The sequence below is a fragment of the Macaca fascicularis genome, chromosome 13 (assembly GCF_037993035.2).
Source record: "Macaca fascicularis isolate 582-1 chromosome 13, T2T-MFA8v1.1".
In the NCBI taxonomy this organism is placed as follows: domain Eukaryota; kingdom Metazoa; phylum Chordata; class Mammalia; order Primates; family Cercopithecidae; genus Macaca; species Macaca fascicularis.
The window spans coordinates 111,348,909-111,371,752 of record NC_088387.1 but is presented as its reverse complement, the minus strand read 5'-3'; the positions used below and the strand labels follow the sequence as shown (position 1 = coordinate 111,371,752).

General features: G+C 47.1%; 1 protein-coding gene across 12 annotated transcripts in view; it reads left to right on the top strand.

Annotated features, from left to right (window-relative positions):
• ATP6V1C2 (ATPase H+ transporting V1 subunit C2) overlaps window positions 1-22,844 on the top strand; it is a 99,557-nt gene that overhangs the window by 28,942 nt on the left and 47,771 nt on the right. For 8 of the 12 annotated variants that reach the window (XM_005576562.5, XM_005576560.5, XM_005576561.5 and 5 more), the window contains exons 1-3: window positions 4,402-4,502; window positions 5,608-5,766; window positions 9,471-9,538. In XM_005576562.5, coding sequence (XP_005576619.3) covers window positions 5,638-5,766; window positions 9,471-9,538 — 197 coding nt within the window. In that variant the 5' untranslated portion in view covers window positions 4,402-4,502; window positions 5,608-5,637. Of the gene's footprint in view, window positions 1-4,401; window positions 4,503-5,607; window positions 5,767-9,470; window positions 9,539-22,844 lie in introns of those variants that run through there. The other 4 variants (XM_074012366.1, XM_074012364.1, XM_074012365.1 and 1 more) reach the window with 1 other exon arrangement.

Genomic DNA, 22,844 nt, shown 5'->3' with positions numbered 1-22,844 from the left:
ACCAAAACAATGACAATCATAACAATGGCTGTCCTAAAATCACAAAGACTTTTTGGGTGAAAGAGAAAATACAGATGAGAGAACTTTGGGCCCTGAAGAAGGATGGTAGATGATTTTGAGAGATTATTACAATGTGCTGCACTTAATGTGTGAAACCCTAAAGAAACCTAAGAAAGCAGGAGAGTGAGAAGTGAGGGGAGCTCTTATTCAGTTGCTCTCATCAGAAATGCTGTTCCGTCTTATCCTCATAACAAGCCTAAAAAGCGGGCATACTCTCACTCCTTTTTTTTCAGCTGGGAAACCTGAAACATAGCAAGTGTAAGCGGCTTTTCCGACTGTCTGATCTCAAAGCCTAATCTGTTTCTACAGCACCGTATTGACTCGCGAGAGACAATTCTACTTAAATTGTTCTGTACTATAGATCTGTTCCCATAGAAAAACTCCCCAGGGTTCTCCTCAGCAAAACCCAGAACCCACGTGAGCTGATTGAGATTCAAGGATATCTGGGCTGATGTGGAAAGAGCATCATCTTTGGATGGCTATGAAGTAATAAAGAAGTTCAAAATACGTCAGCTGGGAGTGGCCAGAGGACAACAGACTAATGAGGCCAGCCTCGCCCTTCTGGTTCCCAAACCTGACGGGACTGTTCAATGTTGCACAGACTTCAGCTGGCTCAGTGCACGACCCGTGCCAACTGCAGAAACGTTTCAGAAATAACTAACCAAAGTCAAATTCATAATAAGCTAAAGATGACTCAAGGTTTCTGGCATCTCCTCCCCAGCCTTTATTCCTGGGAAGAGATGGTATTCATTATGACCTGGGTACTATATTTTTTATAACCTGGGGAGTATTTTAAAAGCAGTGATTAAGGCACATAAACTTTTAAGTCTTTTAGCAGCAGATTTCAGAGACTTAAAGTTGTATAGGGAGGGGACAGAAAATGGGTTGCTAAATGGTGCTTCAGGTTGAAACATGGAAGAAAAATACTTTCCTTGTAAAGTGTAAATGCTAAATCACACTCTTCTAATATACCAAGGGAGCAGGCTCCAGAGCTTTTGGTTGTTTTCTACCTACTTATCTGTGTTAAAGGCTGATCTTTGTGAGAGAAAAATACAAGTCAGCTCAAAACTGATAAGCACATATGTGGTTGCCTTTGAGAAATGCAAATCAAACAACCTCTTGGACGAGATTCCCCCCCACCCGCCTTGCCACCTTTTCAAGACATAAGTTGTTCAACAAGGTGTCTTTATTTGGCTTCAAAATCTTACTCAAGTTCTGAGCTGTGGTAAACTCTGATGACATTGGATTATCCTTTACTGATAAGATACATTTGATAACTTTTTTGATCTTTGGAAAGCAAACAGCAGAATGCCAAGCTTTATGAATAATATATAATCTCAATCATGCAAAGAAGTCTGCATCTATATATGAATATGCATTAAATGGTAACAAAGAATTTAAATGTTAACAGCAGCTAATTATGAAATTACAAGTCATTTTTATTTTCTTCTTTATACTTCTCTGTATGCCAAATTCTTTTTAAAAAACAGAGACATTTCAAGCTCATTCTTGTTGGAGAAAATAAAAGAGAATTACCTTTATAAGCAGAAAAAAAAGTTATTTGAAAAATGTCAGGCTACCCCTGCAGCAGTAGACATCATCCATTATAAATTCAGCTATGACACAAGAAACTTAAGATGTGAAAGACCAGGAAGATTTTAGATTTTGAGTAGGAAGATTTTGAGGAAGACAAGGAACACTGTAGATCCTTATTATTTTCTTAATCAGATGATGCTCAGAAGTTATTTGTGTGTTGTTTTAGTTTAGTTTTGTTTTGTTTTCTGTTTTTGGAGACGGAGTCTTGTTCTGTCACTCAGGCTGGAATACAGTGGCATGGTCTTGACTCACTGTAACCTCTGCCTCTTGGGTTCAAGCGATTCTTGTGCCTCAGTCTCCCTAGCAGCTGAGACTGCAGGTGCGTACCACCATGTCCAGCTAGTTTGTGTGTGTGTGTGTGTGTGTTTTCTTTTTTTTTTCTTTTTTGAGATGGAGTCTCGCTCTATCACCCAGGCTGGAGTGCAGTGGCGTGATCTCGTCTCACTGCAACCTCCGCCTCCTGGGTTCACGCCATTCTCCTGCCTCAGCCTCCCAATTAGCTGGGACTACAGGCGCCCGACACCAAGCCCGGCTAATTTTTTTGTATTTTTAGTAGAGACGGGGTTTCACCGTGTTAGCCAAGATGGTCTCAATCTCCTGACCTTGTGATCCACCCGCCTCGGCCTCCCAAAGTGCTGGGATTACAGGCGTGAGCCACCGCGCCCGGACAGTTTTTGTATTTTTAGTAGAGATGGGGTTTCACCATGTTGGCCAGGCTGGTCTCGAACTCCTGACCTCAAGTGATCCACCTACCTGGGCCTCCCAAAGTGCTGGCATTACAGGCATGAGCCACCGTGCCTGGCCTATCCAGGAGTTATTTGTGTCTGACTCTCTTATTTCACAGAACAAAGCTTTTTTTTGTTTGTTTTTATTTTGTTTTGTTTTTGTTTTTGTTTTCTTTTTTGAGATGAAGCTTCACTCTTGTTGCCCAGGCTGGAGTGCAATGGTGCGATATCGGCTCAACGCAACCTCTGCCTCTGGGTTCAAGCGATTCTCCTGCCACAGCCTCCTGAGGAGCTGGGATTACAGGCATGCAACACCACGCCCAGCTAATTTTTTATTTTTAATAGAGACAAAGTATTTACAGGTAACCAGTATTTACAGGTAACCAGATTTATAGAAAGAGTAGTGCCATGAGCAAAATCACAGACACTTCTAAATGTGTTGCCCAGTCTCTGAGAAGCCAGGTCCATGGCTTTGAACCTTGCAGTTAGGAAAATGTGGACTAAAATAGAAAGCATGTGTTCTTCCTCACCCTGATTCTCTAGTCCTGCAGGCTTGCTGGGAGCCGTAGAAAGGACATAGTCACAGGCCCGAGTTCCAACTGTAGCTCTGACATAACCAGCTGTGTGACACTGGACAATTCATGCAACTTCTGTGGGCATCTCCACCCTTGTTTGCAGATGAGATCTGCCACAGCTCTAGGATGTTTTCCCTGGCTAGATAAAATGGTGTGCCTGGATAAAGTCCAAGATTGGAGACCACCCTACTCTAATGTCTAACTGAGCCACTCCTTCTCTGGAATAGCCACTTAATGTCCTCAAACATACCGGGGTTTCCTCATCCCTTGGTTTCAGGTATCCTCCCTTAGGAAGATGTTGCAAGGACTGACTAATGCACTTTAGTGTCCCAATAACAATGATGCCTGCTACAGGTGCTGGGACTTCCAAGTCTACCCTAGGTTCGCAGTACGACCCCACTGTGATCTCAAAGTCAGCTTTCTGTCCTGTCTCTGGGGCTTCCCATCCCACCTTAAGTCTCAGATGATGTCAAATCCTTCTCCCAAAGATCCCGATGCATTCACAAGGATGGGTTGATAGATGGGGCTAGTTTACATAGGAGGGGGAGTCCACGTTTAAGGAAGCAAGAATACCTTCTCCAATGCCCCCTCAAGGACACTCTTGAGATCTTTATCCTTCCCAGAAACCACTGAAAACATCGCCTACATGGAAGGATGCTTTAAAGTTTTCTCCTTCAAAGAGTCCAGAGAAAATGAATTCTCCGAGTTTTCCTTTGGTTTTGTCTTGTTTTTAACTTTCACACGTTAATTTCTAGGGTTTCCGCCTCCTGGTTCCAGATAGTACCAATCACGAACTCACCTCTGATCGTCGCACGGTGAGCTGCAACTCCCCCCCTCCCCCCCTCCACAGAGCAATTCGGAAGGTGGAGAGGGTGAGGTGGGAGTTTCCTGGGTAACCGGGCGCTCACCCGCGCCCACACGGACAGGAAAAGCTTCGCTGTCTACCCAGGTGTGTCCTGAGCACCTGCGCACCTGTTGCGTGGTTCCCCACAGGTCGGCCTTGTCTCGTGCACTGGCCTGGAGACACCTGGGAGTAGGTGATTCCCCTGAGATCCGCGCCTGTCGCTGTGAGGCGAGAGCGGGTGACCAGGCGGGGCTGCGGCGGCCGCAGCGGGAGGGCGGGGTGGTTCCGAGCTCGGAGCCCTTTCCCGACTCCCGCTCGGCTCAGCCGTCCACGCGTCCGGGACGGGGCAGCGCAGTCGTACGGCTGGAGACCCTGTGGGACGCGCCGCAGAAGCCCCCAGGGACCCAGCCCGCGCGCTTAGGGGACCGGAGACCCCGCGCGGCCCCTCCGCGCCTTCCCGCCGGGCGCCTGCACCTGCTCCCCGGGTCTCCGGCCCCGGGCTGGAGCGAGGCGAGAGGCGGGCGGCCCGTATGCAAATATCCGGCGGGGCCGGGGCCGCCCCCGCGCCTGGGATAAAAGGCGGGGCGGGGCGCGGGGCAGCGAAGCCGCTGCCTCCCGGGAGCCGGCAGTGCGCTGCGGCCTCGCACCTGCCGCCGGTCGCCTGCAGCCCCTACCGCGCGGTCCGCGCCCCTCCTGCTCCCGGTAAGGACGCACCGCAGAGCTGGGACCCGAGGCGGGGGCGCGGTGGGGACACAGGCACGGGGTCCGGCTGCGCCACGGCCTGCGCTTTCCCATTGGGAACGTGGGCAGCGGGCACCTCCCCGCGCTCCCCCGCGGCCGGGTAGGTGGCATCTCCGCAGATGCTGCGGGGGGCCAGTTCGTCCCCAGGCCATGGGCAGTCAAGGCGGAAAGGAGCTGGGTTGGGTCTGCGCGGGGTTAGGAGAGGACAAAACGCCCTCGGATTGGAGCGGGACCGGGAGTCCGAAAGGAAGAGGTTCCACCAGGTGTCTCTGGCTCCTCGGAGCTTATCCTGCTTTCCCCCAGCCGTCCGGAGACGCGACGGAGAGGCAGCGGAAAGGGGGAACCCGGCCGAGGGGGAAAGGTGCGGGTGTGGACACCTGTGAAGGAGCAGCACGAATCGAATCAACCGTAGAGGCCGCAGACGCGGCCGCAAAACCACCCGCCAGGCCGGACAAGGGATCCAGCTCTGCTGAGCGGGCACCTCGCCTAGTGGAAAAAAGACTTTAGTAGTTCCCCTCACCCACTACTACTTTTTTTTCTTATATATATGTATATATTTTTTAAAAATCCTTCTGAAGTCTATTTTTAAAGCTAATAGCAATCACAAGGTTGGCCAGTTTGACCTGCGGTTTGACCTCGTAGCCTGTTGTGAAAATCCCTCCCTCATCCCACGCCTTCCTCCACCCCATCCTGCATCCCAGAAGATGCGGTATGGAAGGAAGACAAATATTCCCCCAGAAGGTGTCCGCCTCCAGCTTACTGTCCTCCCGTTTTATGATGCCTGATAGGGGTTGTTCACCCAGGTGGAGAGAAAGAAAGGAACCTCTCCCTCCTCCTCTGCTCCTGAAAACCAGCCAGAACCACTGCAGGGACCAAGGAGCTCTGGAGTTTCTTGAACACCTGAGGGCTGCCTAGGTGGAGATAAGCGCTTTGCTTTTGCAAATGGATGTTCTTGGAGCTCACAGATCCTAGAAAGGATGAATTGGAGGGTAGGGAGTGGTGAGGCAGGGATATCTGACACATCTCTCCTCCTGTTTCTGTTTGTGTATGTTTGTGCTGGTTCTAGGCAGTCACTGGGTAAGAGAAGACTGGAAGCATGTCGGAGTTTTGGTTAATTTCCGCCCCTGGAGATAAGGAAAATGTGCAAGCTCTGGAGAGGATGAATACTGTAACCTCCAAGTCCAACCTGTCTTATAATACCAAATTCGCTATTCCTGACTTCAAGGTAAAATTCCTGGGGAGGAGTGAAAAGAGGATGGATTGGTCAGGGGGAGAGGGGAGAGGGAGACAGAGGTTGCTACTTCAGGAACCCAAGGAGAAAGTATCAAGGCAAATGCGGGGGCTGAGGACAAGCTGAGGTTTGAGGATGGACAGGGAAGTGATGGGCTAGGTGGGATATCGTGCCATAGTCCCAAATTAATTGTGTTACCTATGTAGGTGCAGCCACAGGAAGGAATGAACAGGGAGACAAGGTTGTGGGTAGCAGTGTCTAATGCTTCAAAAAATGGGAAGTGTGTTAAATGCACACTCAAGTCCTCTCGGGTGTTCCTCTGGCTCCTCCTGGTTTGTCTGCAACATCTCAGAAGACAACCATATAGTTTAGATGAGCAGGCTTGGGGGGGCTTCAGCCTTGATTGTACTCGACCTGGGGGCAGGGAAGGAAATCTAGGATCCCTTTGGTCCTGCAGGAGGGGAAGAGAGGGGATTTGGTGGCAGAAGGGAGTTTGGGTCGTGCCCAGGCAATCTAACGGCTCTTGGAGTGGAGGGCAAGGTTTAAAACTAACATTAAAGAAGAATGAGACATGTGCAATTTTTTTTTTTTTTTGGAGATAGAGTTCACTCTTATCACCCAGGGTGGAGTGCAGTGGCATGATCTCGGCTCACTGCAACCTCCGCCTCCCGAGTTCAAGTGATTCTCCTGCCTCAGCCTCCTGAGTAGCTAGGATTATAGGTGCATGCCACCATGCCCAGCTAATTTTTGTATTATTAGTAGAGATGAGGTTTTGCCGTGTTGGGCAGGCTAGTCTTGAACTCCTGACCTCGGGTGAGGCCACCCTCCTTGGCCTCCCAAAGTGCTGGGATTATAGGTGTGAGCCACTGTGCCCAGCCGAAATGCACAATTCTTTTTTTTTTCTTTCTTTTTCTCTTTTCTTTTTTTTTTTTTTATTTGAGACAGAGTTTTGCTCTTATTGCATAGGCTGGAGTGCAATGGCACAATCTTGGCTCACTGCAACCTCTGCCTTCCAGGTTCAAGCAATTCTCCTGCCTCAGCCTCCCAAGTAGCTGGGATTACAGACACCTGCCACCATGCCCAGCTAATTTTTGTGTTTTTAGTAGAGATGGTGGTTTCACCATGTTGGTCAGGCCGGTCTTGAACTCCTGACCTCGTGATCTGCCTGCCCCAGCCTCCCAAAGTGCTGTAGGTTTCCACAGGGAAGACACTACAACTTTCTCCCAGACCACATGGCACATGTGCTGATGAGATGGCGCTGATGACACAGGTGCTGGTGAGATGGCACTGACTGCCCAGCATCTGCTTTTGTAGAAAACTGCCACATAGTCCCCTTTCAAACCTCACTTTGCGCCTCTGCCAAAACAGCTGCACCATCAGCTCCCAGGGTTGTGATGCGACCCCATTTGTTAACATTTGCTGAGCAAGGTGCTGATGGCTAGGTACTTTAAATGCATCACCGGGAAGCTTTTCCTCCTCCCTCTTTACAAGTCAGCTTGTCCCTGCTGACTCTCGGGACAGGCTGGGAGAGGCTAAGTGATTACGAGGATTGTCAGGATGGTAAGTGGCAGCAGTGGGTTCTGAACCCACGTCTTGCTACCTTTTCAAGCCTTCCCCTGCTTGTCCAGCAACGGACACTGTACGGGTTAGTAAATTCTGCATCCACTCATTGATACTGTGTGTGAGGCACTGTGCTGGACTCTGGAAGGTAAAAAGATTAAAAAAAAAAAAAAAGAAGAAGACACAGCCCCTGCAGAAGCTGCTTAAAATTAAGTTGCTTGAAAAGAAGTGACTTGACTTGGTAGAGATACTCAGGTTTCATCATTTCCTAATTACCTTTTTTTTGAATGGAGTCTCGCTCTGTCACCCAGGCTGGAATGCAGTGGTGCAATCTAGGCTCACTGCAACCTCCGCCTCCTGGGTTCAAGTGATTCTCCTGCCTCAGCCTCCCCAGTAGCTGTGATTATAGGCACATGACCATGCCTGGCTAGTTTTTGTATTTTTAGTAGAGACAGTGTGTCACCAGGTTGACCAGTCTGGTCTCAAACTCTCAGCCTCCCAAAGTGTTGAGATTACAGGTGTGAGCCACTGTGCCCGGCCTCCTAATTACTTTTCTTAATTTTTTTTTCCTTGAAATTCTGCCAAGTCTCAGAACCTAATTACTTTTTAACATTTAGTTGGTGGTACTACATGATAGCAACCCTTTTCTTTCTAATTCTGTGAAAAGACCTTTAAATACAATTTTGGACATTGTAGTAATTTCTACACTAAGAAATAGATCATGGTCAGGCACTGTGGCTTACTCCTTGGCCAAAATCCCAGCATTTTGGGAGGTCGAGGCAGGAGGATCACTTGAGGTCAGGAGTTCGAGACCAGCCTGGACAACATGACCAAACCCCATCTCTACTAAAAATACAAAAAACATTAGCCACGCATGGGGCACATGCCTGTAATACCAGCTATCCGGGAGGCTGAGGCAGAAGAATCACTTGAACCTGGGAGGCAGAGGTTGCAGTGAGCCGAGATCTCAAAAAACAACAACGACAACAACAACAACAACCAGATCATAAGTACTCTGAAAAGAAAAGGACCCAGGTGAATGATGGAGTGGGAGGAAAAGCTGCCTCCTTCCCCAGCAAGATTTTTTTTTTTTTTGAGATGCAGTCTCACTCTGTTGCCCAGGCTGGAGTGCAGTGGTGCAATCTCAGCTGACTGCAACCTCCACCTCCCGGGTTCAAGTGATTTTCCTGCCTCAGACTCTCAAGTAGCTGGGATTACGGGTGCATGCCACCATGCCCGGCTAATTTTTGTATTTTTAGTAGAGGCAGGGTTTTGCCATATTGGCCAGGCTGGTCTCAAACTCCCGACCTCAGGTGATCTGCCCACCTCGGCCTCAAGATCATGGTTAATAACAGCAAAGAACAGAGAAAAAGACTGGTGGGGCTGGGCGCAGTGGCTTGTGCCTGCAATTCCAGCACTTTGGGAGGCCAAGGCAGGTGGATCACCTGAAGTCGGGAGTTCAAGACCAGCCTGACCAACATGGAGAAACCCCATCTCTACTAAAAATAAAAAATTAGCCAGGCATGGTGGTGCATGCCTGTAATCCCAGCTACCCAGGAAGGCTGAGGCAGGAGAATCGCTTGAATCCAGGAGGCAGAGGTTGAGGTGAGCTGAGATCGTGCCATTTCACTACAGCCTGGGCAACAAGAGCGAAACTCTGTCTCAAAAAATAAATGAATGAATGAATGAATGAATGAATGAATGAATGAATAAATAAATAAATAAATAAATAAATAAATAAATACTGGTGGGACTGTCTTAGAGCAGAAAAGCTTTTAAGAATGGAAACTTCTTTAACTTGCTTTCTGGTGTATCTCTTCCTTAGCTATGGGGATTAACAACATGACTGACTAGCAAGCTGCCATTCTAAGAGGAAAATGAGCTAAGGTCAGATGGTAACATCATAGTCACTCCTATGGCAGGCACATGACAGTTTATCCTGTTGGTCAAAAATAAGTAAATGAAGACACCCCCAAATCCACTGGTTTCTATTAAGAGTTCTTTCTACTTTCTACTTTGGCCATTGACCAAAGGTGACAAATTCAAGATGAAGTGACAGAGTCCCTGCCCTGTTGTTGAGATGGCATCATGCTTGGCCAGAAACCTGTGAGCCTCTGACGTTTTTATGATCTGTCTAGGTGGGGACCTTGGATTCCCTGGTTGGCCTCTCTGATGAGTTGGGGAAACTCGACACCTTTGCTGAAAGGTAAAATATTCCTTATTTACTACATACAAGTGAGAATTTGACATTGTTATCAGAGGACACAGTGTTCTTGCTCTGGCTGAACTGGAGTATGGATTTGTCTAGACCTGGTTCCAGAAGTCAGCAGAGAAAACCGATCAGTTCCCCTGTGGGTGCTGGGTCTGCAGGAGCCTGCCTGGCCCCTCCCGGTGTTGTGTCTGCTGGAGGCAGCACTTGTTAAGGGGTTGCCTCTGACCTGAAGATCATGCATAGCTGCTGAGACACTTAGAAAACTCACTGGTGTAGTTTCCCACCAAACCTTTTTAAGTTTGTTTATTTTTTAGTAATAAATGCTCATAGTACAAAATTTCAAGTACAAAAAAGTCCTGGTGCAGTGGCTCATGCCTGTAATCCTAGCTACTCCAGAGGTTAAGTCAGGAGACTCACTTGAGCCCAGGAGTTCAACACCAGCCTGGACAATATAGAGAGCCTGCCTGCCTTCCTTCCTTCCTTCCTTCCTTCCTTCCTTCCTCCCTTCCTCCCTTCCTCCCTTCCTCCCTTCCTCCCTTCCTTCCTTCCTCTTCCTTCCTCCCTTCCTTCCTCCCTTCCTTCCTCCCTTCCTTCCTCCCTCCCTCCTTCCCTCTCCTCCTCCCCCTTCTCCTCCCCCTTCTCCTTCCTTCCTTCCTTCCTTCCTTCCTTCCTTCCTTCCTTCCTTCCTTCCTTCCTCCCTCGCTCCCTCCCTCCCTCCCTCTCTCTCTCTCTCTCTTTCTTTTGACAGTCGCATTCTGTCACCCAGGCTGGAATACAATGGTCCAATCATGGCTCACTGTAACCTCCACCTCCCAGGTTCAAGTGATTCTCCTGCCTCAGCATCCTGAGTAGCTGGGACTATAGGCACCTGCCACCACGCCCAGCTAATTTTTGTATTTTTAGTAGAGACAGGGTTTCACCATGTGGTCCAGGCTAGTCTTGAACTCCTGACCTCAGGTAATCCACCTGCCTCGACCTCCCAAAGTGTTGGGATTACCGACATGAGCCACTGTGCCCGGCTGAGAGACCTCTTTCTTTCTTTCTTTTCTTTCTTTTCTTTCTCTCTCTCTCTCTCTTTCTTTCTGAGATGGAATCTTGCTCTGTCGCCCAGGCTGGAGTGCAGTGGCGCCATCTCAGCTCACTGCAAGCTCTGCCTCCCAGGTACACGCCATTCTCTCACCTCAGCCTCCCGAGTAGCTGGGACTACAGTGCCCCATGCCTGGCTAATTTTTTGTATTTTTAGTAGAGACGAGGTTTCACCATATTGGCCAGGCTGGTCTTGAACTCCTGAGCTCGTGATCCACCCGCCTCAGCCTCCCAAAGTGCTGGGATTACAGGCGTGAGCCACTGCACCTGACCGAGAGACGCTGTTTCCAAGAAAGAAAAACAAAAAGCTAGATGTGGTGATGGTGCCTGTAGTCCTAGCTACTGGGGAGGCTGTGGTGAGAAGAATGCTTGAACCCAGGAGCTTGAGGCTGCAGTGAGCTGTGGTTGTGCTACTGCACTCCAGTCTGGACAACAGAGTGAGACCCCATCTGAAGCAAACAAATAAACAAAAATCCAAAGTACTAAAAGGATATATATAGTGAAAGTTAAGGTTTCCGGCCAAGAGTGGTGGCTCACGCCTATAATCCCAGCATTTTGGGAGGCTGGGGTGGGTGGATCACCTTATGTCAGGAGTTCGAGACCAGCCTGGCCAACATGACGAAACCCCGTCTCTACTAAAAATATAAAAATCAGCTGGGTGTGATGGTGGGTGCCCATAATCCTAGCTACTTGGGAGGCTGAGGTGGGAGAATCGCTTGGGTGGGGGAGGCAGGGTGGAGGTTGCAGTGAGCCAAGATCGTGCCACTTCACTCCACCCTGGGTGACAGAGCGAGACTTCTGTCTCAAAAAGAAAAAGAAAATTAAGTTTTCCTCTCATGTGTTTTTCTCTTTCCTTTCCCCTAGTCCTCCATTGCCCCTCTTTCAAGGCAATTTTACTATAACTTTCTAGGTGAGCCTTCCAGAGATAGCCAGTACATGCACAAATAAATATGTCTTAAAATTAATATTATTCATTCATGTATTTGTTTGCTTATTTGTGTTTTTTGCAGACAGGGTCTGGCTCTGTTGCCTAGGCTGGAGTGCAGTGGAAAAAATCATAGCTCAGGGCAGCCTTGAACTCCTGGGCTCAAGCGATCTTCCTACCTTAGCCTCCCAATTATCTGAGACTATAGTCACATGCCACCATGCCCAGCTAATTTTTGTATTTTTTGGTAAAGACAGGGTCTCACTATGTTGCCCAGGCTGGTCTTGAACTCCTGGCCTCAAGTGATCCTCTTGCCTCGGCCTCCCAAAGTGTTGGGATTACAGATGTGAGTCACCACATTCAGTCTTAAAATTAATTTTGTACAAATGATAGCATATATTCTGCATCTTGCAGTTTAGTTAAATAACATGTCTCAGAGATAGTTTCATATCGGTCCATAACTGCATGTTCGTTCTTTTAATGGCTGTGTTACTGTGAATAGATGTACCCTCATTTATTTGAATAGACTGGTGGATTGCTTGACTCCAGGAGTTCGAGACCAGCCTAGACAACATAGCAAAACCCCATCTCTATTGAAAATACAAAACATTAGCCGGGCATGGTGGTATGTGCCTGTAGTGCCAACTATGCAGGAGGCTGAGATGGAAGAATCACCTGAGCCTGGGAGTTTGAGGTTACAGTGAGCCGAGATCATGCCACGGCACTCCAGCCTGGGCAAAAGAGTGACACTCTGTCTAAAAAAAAAAAAAAAAAAATTATATGAGGATGTTGTGGAGTCTTAAAATTATATATCTTTGTTTAAATTATTACAAATCTGGGCCAGGTGTGGTAGCTCACACCTGTAATCTCAGTACTTTGGGAGGCCGAGGCGGGCGGATCATGAGGTCAAGAGAGCGAGACCATCCTGGCCAACATGAAAATACAAAAAAAAAAAAAAAAAAAGTTGGGCGTGGTGGCTGGCGCCTTAATCCCAGCTACTCGGGAGGGTGAGGCACAAGAATTGCTTGAACCCGGCAGGCAGAGGTTGTAGTGAGCTGAGATCGCGCCACTGCACTCCAGCCTGGGACAGAGGAAGATTTTGTCTTAAAAAAAAAAAAAATTATTACAAATCTGGTATATAATCATTGGAAAACTTTTTTTTTTTTTTTTTTTTTTTTGAGATAGATTCTCACTCTGTCACCCAGGCTGGAGTGCAGTAGCACGATCTGGGCTCACTACAGCCTCTGCCTCCCAAGTTCAAGCAATCTCCTGCCTCAACCTCGCAAGTAGCTGGGATTACAGGTACATGCCAACAAGCCCAGCTAATTTTTGTGTTTTTAGTAGAGATGGTGTTTCACCATGTTGGCCAGGCTGGTCTCAAACTCCTGACCTCAAGTGATTCATTGGAAAGCATTTATAGATCATAGAATAGCATGAAAAAGAAAATATAAATCACCCATTATTATGCCATCCAAATATAACTATTATTATATTGTGCTTACAGTGTGTACATCTAATTTTCTTAACACATAAATATAATTTCTGGATAATGTAGTAATAGCAGTAAGATCAGGCCAAGCACAATGGCTCACGCTTGTAATCCCAGCACTTTGGGAGGCCAAGGCAGGAGGAACACTTGAGCCCAAGAGTTTGAGAAGAACTTGGGCAACCTAGTGAGACCCTGTCTCTACAAAAAGTAAAAAATACTAGCTGGGTGTGGTGGTGCACCTGTAGTCCCAGCTACTTGGGAGGCTGAGGTGGGAGGATTGCTTGAGCCCAGGAGGTCGAGGCTGAACTGAGCTGTGATCGTGCCACTGCCCTCCAGCCTGGGTGACAGATCGAGACCCTGGCTGTCGGGTAGATAAAGGCGGCATTCCCCAAGGGCTGGGTGGTGGCCTTCTGGGCTGCAGTGCTGGGACACAGCGCTCTGACTGCTTCCTTAAAGGGTTTCAGGGATTCCTTTTCTTTTTCTTCTAACCCTTAACATTTGTGAAATTTCAGGTTTTTAGGGCCCATGGACTTGATCTTTTCTTCTTAGTGGAATGGTGAGATGGCTGCTACTGCCTTGTTTGATGAACTGTATGGAATTAGGAATTCTAGTGAACATACTTTGAGGATTTCTTTTTTCTTAAGATAGAGTCTTGCTCTGTCGCCCCAGCTGGAGTACAGTGGCACAATCTTAGCTCACTGCAACCTCTGATTCCTGGGCTCAAGCGATTCTCCTGCCTCAGCCTTCCAAGTAGCTGAGATTACAGGCGCGTGCCACCAGGCCTGGCTAATTTTTATATTTTTAGTAGAGGTGGAGTTTCACCATGTTGGGCAGGCTGGTCTCTTAACTCCTGACTTCAAGTGATCCTCCAGCCTCAGCCTCCCAAAGTTTTGGGATTACAGGCGTGAACCACTGTGCCCAGCCACTTTGAGGATTTCTAGTCTGCAGATTAGTGCCATGGGCCAAAAATTGGGTTCTCTGTGTCCTGTTGCTCTTTGCCTTCTAATTGCCTAAGAATAATAGGATGCCTTTGTTAGTGACATTTTGCTTTGTATGGGATGTTGGACTAACTTACACACAGGTCACCAAGCAGTTTGCTGTTCACAGTGTTTTTTGTTCTTTTTTTTTTGAAACAAGATAATACATAGGTGTAAACCTTCTTTTTTTCTTTTTCTGAGATGGAGTTTCGCTCACGTTGCCCAGGCTGGAGTGCAATGGCACGATCTTGGCTTATTGCAAACTCCACCTCTTGAGTTAAAGTGATTCTCCTGCCTCAGCCTCCCGAGTAGCTGGGATTACAGGCATGCACCACCATGCCCGGCTAATTTTGTATTTTTTAGTAGAGACGGGATCTCTCCACATTGGTCAGGCTGGTCTCGAACTCCCGACCTCAGGTGGTCCGCCCACCTTGGCCTCTCAAAGTGCTGGGATTACAGGCATGAGCCATTGCGCCCTGCCAACAATTTTTTTTTTTCATGAGACAGGATGTTGCTCTGTCACCCAGCCTGGAGTGCAGTAGCACCATCAAGGTTCACTGCAGCCTCCACCTCTCAGGCTTAAGCGATCCTCCCGCCTCAGCCTCTCAAGTAGCTGTGACCACAGGTGCACAACACCATGCCCAGCTAATTTTTAAATTTTTTGTAGAGACAAGGTCTCACTATATCTCCCAGGCTGGTCTCGAACTCCTGGGCTCCAGCAATCCTCCCGCCTTGGCCTCCCAAAGTGCTGGAATTACAAGCATAAGTCACCACACCTAGCCACTATTCACAGTCTTTGAGAAAGAAAACTAACCTTTGGCTGTCTCATTCATAGAATCTGTCTGCTCTCAGACGAATGAAGGGAAGTAAAATCATGCTAAATCAAGTATTATCAAATTCCAGGGCCTGTCCGATAAAAGTTAATATTCCAGAAAAAGTGACTTGATCTGGAAATGTTGACTGCCTTCTTAGGCTTCTCTGTACCACAGGGAGGTATGACCGGCCTTGTACAACTTATGGCCTAGCTGAGAAGACACATATTAATAAAATAATCACATCACATAATCAAATAATGCTAAACCTAAGAAAGGCCTCTAACAGATGCCATCGAGAGCAGCCCGCTGCCCTAGGCTGGTGAATGTCTTAGGTTTTCTTGGGCAGCAGGGACAAACTACAGCAGGAGACTGGTCACATGCAGGAAGGTTGGCTTAAGAAGTGTGAATTGGGCCAGCTGTGGTAGCTCATGCCCATAATCCCAGCACTTTGGGAGGCTGAGATGGGTGGATCACTTGAGCCCAGGAGTTCAAGACCAGCCTGGGCAACATGGTGAAACTCCATCTCTACAAAAAATACAGAATTTAGCCAGGCGTGGTGATGCGTGCCTATAGCCCCTGCACTTGGGACGTTGAGGTGGGAGAATCGCTTGAGCCCAGGAGGTCGAGGCTGCAGTGAGCAGGGACCACACCACTGCACTCCAGCCTGGGCAACAGAGTGAGAACCTGTCTCCAGAAGAAAAGAAAAAAAAAAGTGTAACTAGTTCCCTGCCTGCTGCAGCAGTTCTAGAGCTGTCTTTGCTACCAATTTTCTGCCCTAGTGCGAGTCTTTTAACCTCTTATTCACTAAAACCCCTTTAGCTCTGAAATTCTGTGAGCCTGGATTGTTATTGTTTCCCTTTTAGTTTCTTGCTTTTTTGCTTTTTTTGCTTTCTTTCGCTTTCCCTCCCTCCCTCCTTCTCTCCCTCCCTTCCCCCTCCCTCTCTCCCTCTGTCCCTCTCTCCCTCTCTCTGTCTCTTTCTCTCTCTTTCTTTCTTTTTGACAGAGTCTCACTCTATTGCCCAGGCTGGAGTGCAGTGGCGTGATCTTGGCTCACTGCAACCTCCGCCTCCTGGGTTCAAATGATTCTCCTGCCTCAGCCTCCCAAATAGCTGGGATTATAGGCACCTGCTACCAAGCCCAGATAATTTTTGTATTTTGTTAGTAGAGACAGGGTTTCGTCATGTTAGCCAGGCTGGTCTCTAACTCCTGACCTCAGGTGATCCGCCCGCCTTGGCCTCCCAAAGTGCTGGGATTACAGGTGTGAGCCACCATGCCCAGCCCCACTTTAGTTTCTTTTTTGTCTGTTTGCTCTGTTTTCCCAGTAAGTATATTAGTGTTTTGTTCTGTACATACTTGTTGCACAAGTTGCTTTTAATGGTAGTGTAGCATATGTTTAAGAAAAAGAAACGAAGGCTGGGCATGGTGGCTCACGCCTGTAATCCCAGCACTTTGGGAGGCCGAGGCTGGCGGATCACCTGAGGTCAAGAGTTCAAGACCATCCTGGTCAACATGGTGAAACCCCATCTCTACTAAAAATACAAAAATTAGCTGGGCCTGGTGGTGGGCGCCTGTAGTCCCAGCTACTCGGGAGGCTGAGGCAGGAGAATCGCTTGAACCCAGGAGGTGGAGGTTGCAGTGAGCCGAGATCGAGCCACTTCATTCCAGCCTGGGCGACAGAGCAAGACTGTCTCAAAAAAAAAAAAAAAAGAAAAGAAAAGACAAAAAGAAATGAAAATACGTAAACAGGCAAGACTGTGGCTATAATCATGAAACAGATAGAACCTGTGCAAATTTAAGTGTTTTCCGAACAATAAGGACTAGGTGTGGCAAGAATGAAAAATCACTGTGCATTGTTTTAGTTTTCCTTGTGGGTATTCTTAAGAGCCTTCCTCTCAGGGGGAAGGAAAATGGTGTGGTCTGAGCACGTCAAAATTCGAATCTTAGCTTTTTTCTAGTCCGGGGGTCAGGGTGTTCTGTGTTGGGAGTTGGTACTAGAGCTTGGGGTAAAAAAAAAAAGGGATATATATACTAATAAATCTAGAGAAATGGCGTCAGTTCTTTGAAATGTCCTCTCTGGTTCTTTGAAAAGTGTTATTGGGTAAATACATGCTAGCTGGGTCTGTAACCTCGGTAGCACAAACCTGTCAGCGCTGCTTCTGCCCAGGAGAACAGAGAAAGCACAAGCGTTTTCAGGGTGTATTGTTTCCATATCCTTTTATTATTTATTTACTTAGGGCACTGGAGTGTTTTTCCATGTAGCTGGAAGGCAGCTTTTGCTTACGAGAGCTTTCTCTTTTTTTTTTTAAATTTATTCCCTCATAGTGCCTTTGTTAATGTATTCTCTATCTGCCCTATCATTCATGAATATTTGAAAAACCAAATGCTATTATCTTTAAAAAAAAAAACAAACAAACAAACCTGTCTTCCTGTTTTAAAACAATGTTTGAGTGCTTCACAGTATCTGAGCCTGTTTTGCGGTGTTGATTGACAGTGCATTTCTCAGGCGCTGAGGTGGTCAGCGGGACCTCCTGGGTGCTGTGGTGCTTGGTGATCATCGCTTGCCCCCGAGTGCTTCCCCTGTCTATGGAATAGCTGCTGGCTTTTTCTTTACCCACGTGGTTCCATGGAGCTGACCGAGGGTTGGCTGATCAAAGATTGCATAGCTGAGTGTGGATGTCTGCTTAGTGATACGTGTGAGTCAGTTCTTGTAAGGGCATTCTAAAGAGAAGTAAACTAGAATTGTAAAAAGCATCTAGTCTTTTCTTCTCTGCTGGTGGAAGAATGTCAGATTGAAATGACCTACGTGGCATTTCGCCGGATTCAGTGAATGGACCGTGGTTGCATGTCTCTGTATGCTGCATGCATGGTGGGTTGCTCTAAGCTGCTGGGCAGCCCTACTGTGTGTGTCTGCTGGACTCCCACTTTCCATGGCGGCTGTTCCAAGCCTTTTCCACCTCCCCTCCTCCCATCTGCCCCTGCTGAGCCCTCTTCCTCCTCCCCAACTCCCAGAGACTCTCTTCCCCACCTCTTCCCACACCCTCTGTCATCATGCCCACAGAATTACCCTGTCCTAACACACCTGGTGCTCCCCTCCTTCATGGCACTTGCCACAGTGGATTTTGACGTCCTCTTGTGGGATTATTTGGTCATATTTTTCTTCCCTGTCTTTTGCTTACGATTAGATCCCTAGCACTTGTAACACAGAGGCCCTGGGGACTGACGGTGTGAATAGAGGGAAGCATCCTGGGTTGTAAGAGCTGGGCAGCCCGTTAGAGATCTTATCTAACCTGTAGAGTTCCAAATGAGAAAACAGGCCCAGAGAGAAGCTCCTAGAAATACAAAGGTGGGCGGGGGTGGCAGAGGAGGGAATACACTCCAGATCCATCAACTTGCCATTATTGGTCTGCCTGTCTGGGCCTGTCTGCCCTGGGGGACTCTGTGCCCTGAGCTTTCCACAGTGCTTCCAGATGCTTCCAACTCGAGTCATTGGCAGAACTAACCAGAAAATGGCCTTTTTCTCTTCCATTCCACCCTCCTCCCAGATTGTAATATTAATCATTGTTACTTACGAAAACACTTAATAGTATTTATAAATCTAGACATTTAAAGATGGCTTACTGAGCCTGGGTAAAATAGCAAGACTTTGTCTCTACAAATAATAAAAAAAATTAGCCAGGTGTGGTGGGGTGCGACTGTACTCCCCGCTACTTAGGAGGCTGTGGTGGGAGGATACCCTGAGCCCAAGTGGTTGAGGCTGCAGTGAGCCGTGATCGAGCCATTGTACTCCAGCCTGGGCAACAGAGTGAGACCCTGTTTAAAAAAAAGAAAAAATATGTATTTTGACTTAAATAAAATCTCTTATTAAAGTTAATTTAACCTGTTTTTACTTTTGTAAATGTGGTGAGTAGACCTTTTTTTTTCTTTTTTTGAGACAGAGTCTCGGTCTGTCACTCAGGCTGGAGTGCAGTGGCATGATCTCGGCTGACTGCTACCTTCACCTCCTGGGTTCAAACGAATCTCCTGCCTCAGCCTCCCAAGTAGCTGGGATGACAGGTGTGCGCCACCAGGCCCAGCTAATTTTTGTATTTTTAGTAGAGATGAGGTTTCACCATGTTGGCCAGGCTGGTCTTGAACCCCTGTCCTCATGTGATCTGCCCCCTTCGGCCTCCCCAAGTGCTGGGATTACAGGTGTTAACTGCTGCGCCCAGCCCTAGATATTTTTTAATTACCCATGTGGCTTGAATTATATTCCTATTGCACAGCTTTGGGCTAGAGCTCTAGAGAAGGATCATCAAATTTGGACAGATCTCCTGGTCTTTTTTGGTTTGGTTTTGGGTTTTTTTCTCTTTTTTTTTTGAGAAAGGATCTTGCTCTGTCACCCATGCTGGAGTCAGTGGCATGATCACAGCTCACTGCAGCCTTGAACTCCTGGGCTCAAGCCATCCTCCTGCCTCAGCCTCCCAAGTAGCTGAGACTACAGGAGTGTGCCACTATGCCTGTTTCTGGAAGGTTTAAAATATATCGTTATCACATGTTTGGACCAGGTACGTTTTTAGGAGTAGTTCTTTAATAATATTCACAAAATTTTTCAGTACTATTGCTCTGTTGGTTTTCTCTTTGGAGGAGGAGTAAATTGGCAAATTGCATTTTGCTAGAAAATCATTAGTTTCATGAACTCTTTCAAGTTATTTGAATAGAGTCTACCTATATATATTGTATTTATGCATCCCCCATTTTTTAGTGTTTGCATTTTCTTTGGTTAGGCTACCCAGTAGTTTACCTATTTTGCTTTTAAGAGAAACAACTTTTTAATACATTGATCAATTTTATAATTTTTCCGATTTCTGATAGTTTAACTTCTATATCTTATTTTCCCTCCTCTTACTTTATTTGGGTTTATTTTCTTGCCCTTTTCTGTAAAACATGCTTAGTTACTTGCTTAGTTCATTTATTTTTTTTTTTGTTTAGTTCTGTAATTCTAACAGCAATGACGTTTTCTCTGAGTGTTTTATAATTTAAATTTTGATATGTCATGTTTTCATTATTTTTTTCCTAGATTTTGTGCTTTTTTAAGTTTTATTTTTTATTATCATTTTTTCTTTTGACAAGCTCGAACTCCTGGGCTCAAGCCATCCTCCTGCCTCAACCTCCTGAGTAGCTGGGATTACAGGTGAACACCACCATGTACAACTAATATTTTATATTTTTTGTAGAGATGAGGGTTTCAGTATGTTGCCCAGACTAGTCTTGAACTACTGGGCTCAAGGAATCCTCCCACCTTGGCCTCCCAAAGTGCTGGGTTTACAGGCATGAACCACCATCCTCAGTCAATTCTGCAATTTTTAAATTCTTTTATTTGCTTTTGTTTTTCATTTCTAATTCTGTTGCCTTGTTAGAAAATGAATTAGGTTGGCCAGCCATGGTGGCTCATGCCTGTAATCCCAGCACTTTGGGAGGCCGAGGTGGGAGGATCACTTGAGGCCAGGAGTTCAAGACCAGCCTGGCCAACAGGGCAAAACCCCATCTCTACTAAAATTACCAACAAAACAAAACAAAACAAAAAAATTAGCCAGGCGTGGTGGTGGGCGCCTGTAATCCCAGCTACTAGGGAGGCTGAGGCTGGAGCATCACTTGAACCTGGGAGGTGTAGTGAGCAGAGATTGTGCCACTGTACTCCAGCCTGGACAAGTGAGACTCTGTCTCAAAAAAAAAAAAAAAAAAAAAGAAAAAGAAAAAGAAAAAGAAAAGAAAGAAAATGAATTAGGTGCTATTTTGACCTTTGGGAATTTGCAGTTTTCTTTGTGACCTAATCTATTGCCTATTTTTCTAAGTGTTTCATGGGTATCTGAAATGGGTGTGTTCTCTTGTTTTCATTGCACAGCATCGATAAATGTCTATCGGAGCAACACTATCAGTGAATGTCATATTTGCTATTTCATGTTTTTATACTTTAGGCGCTTTGCCGCCCTTACGGGATGCAGAAAGATCTACGACAGTTTCTTTGTTTGTTTTTGGAGACACAGTCTCACTCTGTCGCCCAGGCTGGAGTGAAGTGGCGCAATCTGTCTCGGCTCACTGCAACCTTTGTCTTCCGGGTTCAAGCGATTCTCCTGCCTCAGCCTCCTGAGTAGCTGGGACTACAGGCACCCGCCACCAGGCCCAGCTATTTTTTGTATTCTTAGTAGAGATAGGGTTTTGCCACATTGGCCAGGCTGGTCTCGAACTCCTGACCTCAAGTGATCCTGCCTTGGCCTCCCAAAATGCCAAGATTACAGGCGTGGGCCCCCACGCCTTGCCATCTATGACAGTTACAACTCCTCGAAGGCTGCCCCTTTGTTCCTCTCTAGCGCATCTGTGTGCAGTATATTGTCTTGAATTCCATGCTGCCTGATGGTTTGTCACGTCTCTATTTTGGTAACTGCCATTGATTGATAAATGAGAATATTGTTGTTTGAAGAGTTAAGTCATTTGTGTTAGATCATGTAGCTGCCTAGTGTTGGGACTTCGCCTGGTCATCCTGACTCCCTAGTCTGCCCTTGCTCTGTCATAGGCCCCTCACAGGTGGCAGGAGCTCTCCTTTGCCTCCCCCGCCTTGATTTTCAGTTTAGACCCAGCTGGGATAGTCTCCAGTATCTGCCAGGCTTCCCCCAGCTCCCAGCAGCTCTTATCAAACCAGAAGTCCAGCCAGCAGGGGAGGAAGGAATGTTGGCTGGCCACTTTAGGTACAACATGTGGGAGTAAGGGTCAGCTCGAGGCAATGTTGTGAAATTCCGAAATCGTTCTTTGGAGGTTAAATTTAATGTAAGGCATTTCCATCTTGGACCCTGCCCCCAGTCCTTCAGGGACCCATGGCTCCATTGTTCCCCAGATCTCAGCAAGGCTTTTTTCACTTAACACTGTGTTGGTGCTCATCACAGCCCCAGTAAATGGCAGCCATTTGGACGTTCCTTATTTTCACGAGCTTCAGGGGCAACCTTCCATGGTCCTTTTTGGATGTTCTTTTTCCATTAGCTTCATGTCCAAAGTTGGTATAATTCTCAACAGACAGCTTCCATTTGTGCAGCCTTCTGCCTAGGGTTCATTCCCATCTCAGTCAAAGGCTCCAGAAACTTAAGCTCCTGGTGCTCAAGCAGGCAGTCTGGGCACCACCTCCCTGTCCAACCCTCCACAGGAGACGCCAATAAGGACCGAGTCCTGTGGGCTCCACCTCCAAAATCTGTCCGGTATCCACCCACTTCTCAGCATGTCCATCGAAGCCACCTTCATTGCGTTCCTCTGCTTTTGCAACAGACTCAGTTGTCTCCTGGTTTCCCTTTCATTCATTCACCCCACAGCAACCAGAGTGATCTTTTTAAAAGTACCGTATCACAGATCACCTGAGGTTGGAAGTTGGAGACCAGCCTGACCAACATGGAGAAACCCCGTCTCTACTAAAAATAGAAAAAATTAGCCGGGTGTGATGGCACTTGCCTGTAATCCCAGCTACTCGGGAGGCTGAGGCAGGAGAATCGCTTGAACCTGGGAGACAGAGTTGCAGTGAGCTGAGATCGCGCCATGGCACTCTAGCCTGGGCAATAAGAGCAAAGCTCCGTCTCAAAAATAAATAAATAAATAAAGGCACTGTATCACATGGCTCTCCTGCATGAAACCCTCCGTGACTTTTCTGTGCCCTCAATGTAAAATTCTTACTTGCGACCCTTGCTTCCAGACCCCTAGCAGGTCAGGTGCCAGGGTACTCCTCTCCAGCCACTCTGGCTCCATCCTGCCTTGGTCCTATGCCTGAAAGACCCCCCACCCACCACCCCAGCTTAGCAGGGCAGGCTTCTTCTTATTGACCTGATCCCAGAAGACTGCTCACCCAGAAGACTTCTCCAGACTGCCAGCCAGCCTAGTCCCTCTAGGTGACCCCGTTTTAATTCTCTGCATTCCACAGCCCACTATTAAAGCCCACTGTATAAGTTATCTTTGCCTTTTTGGGGTATTAATTTTGTAATTAATATCCTTGCAT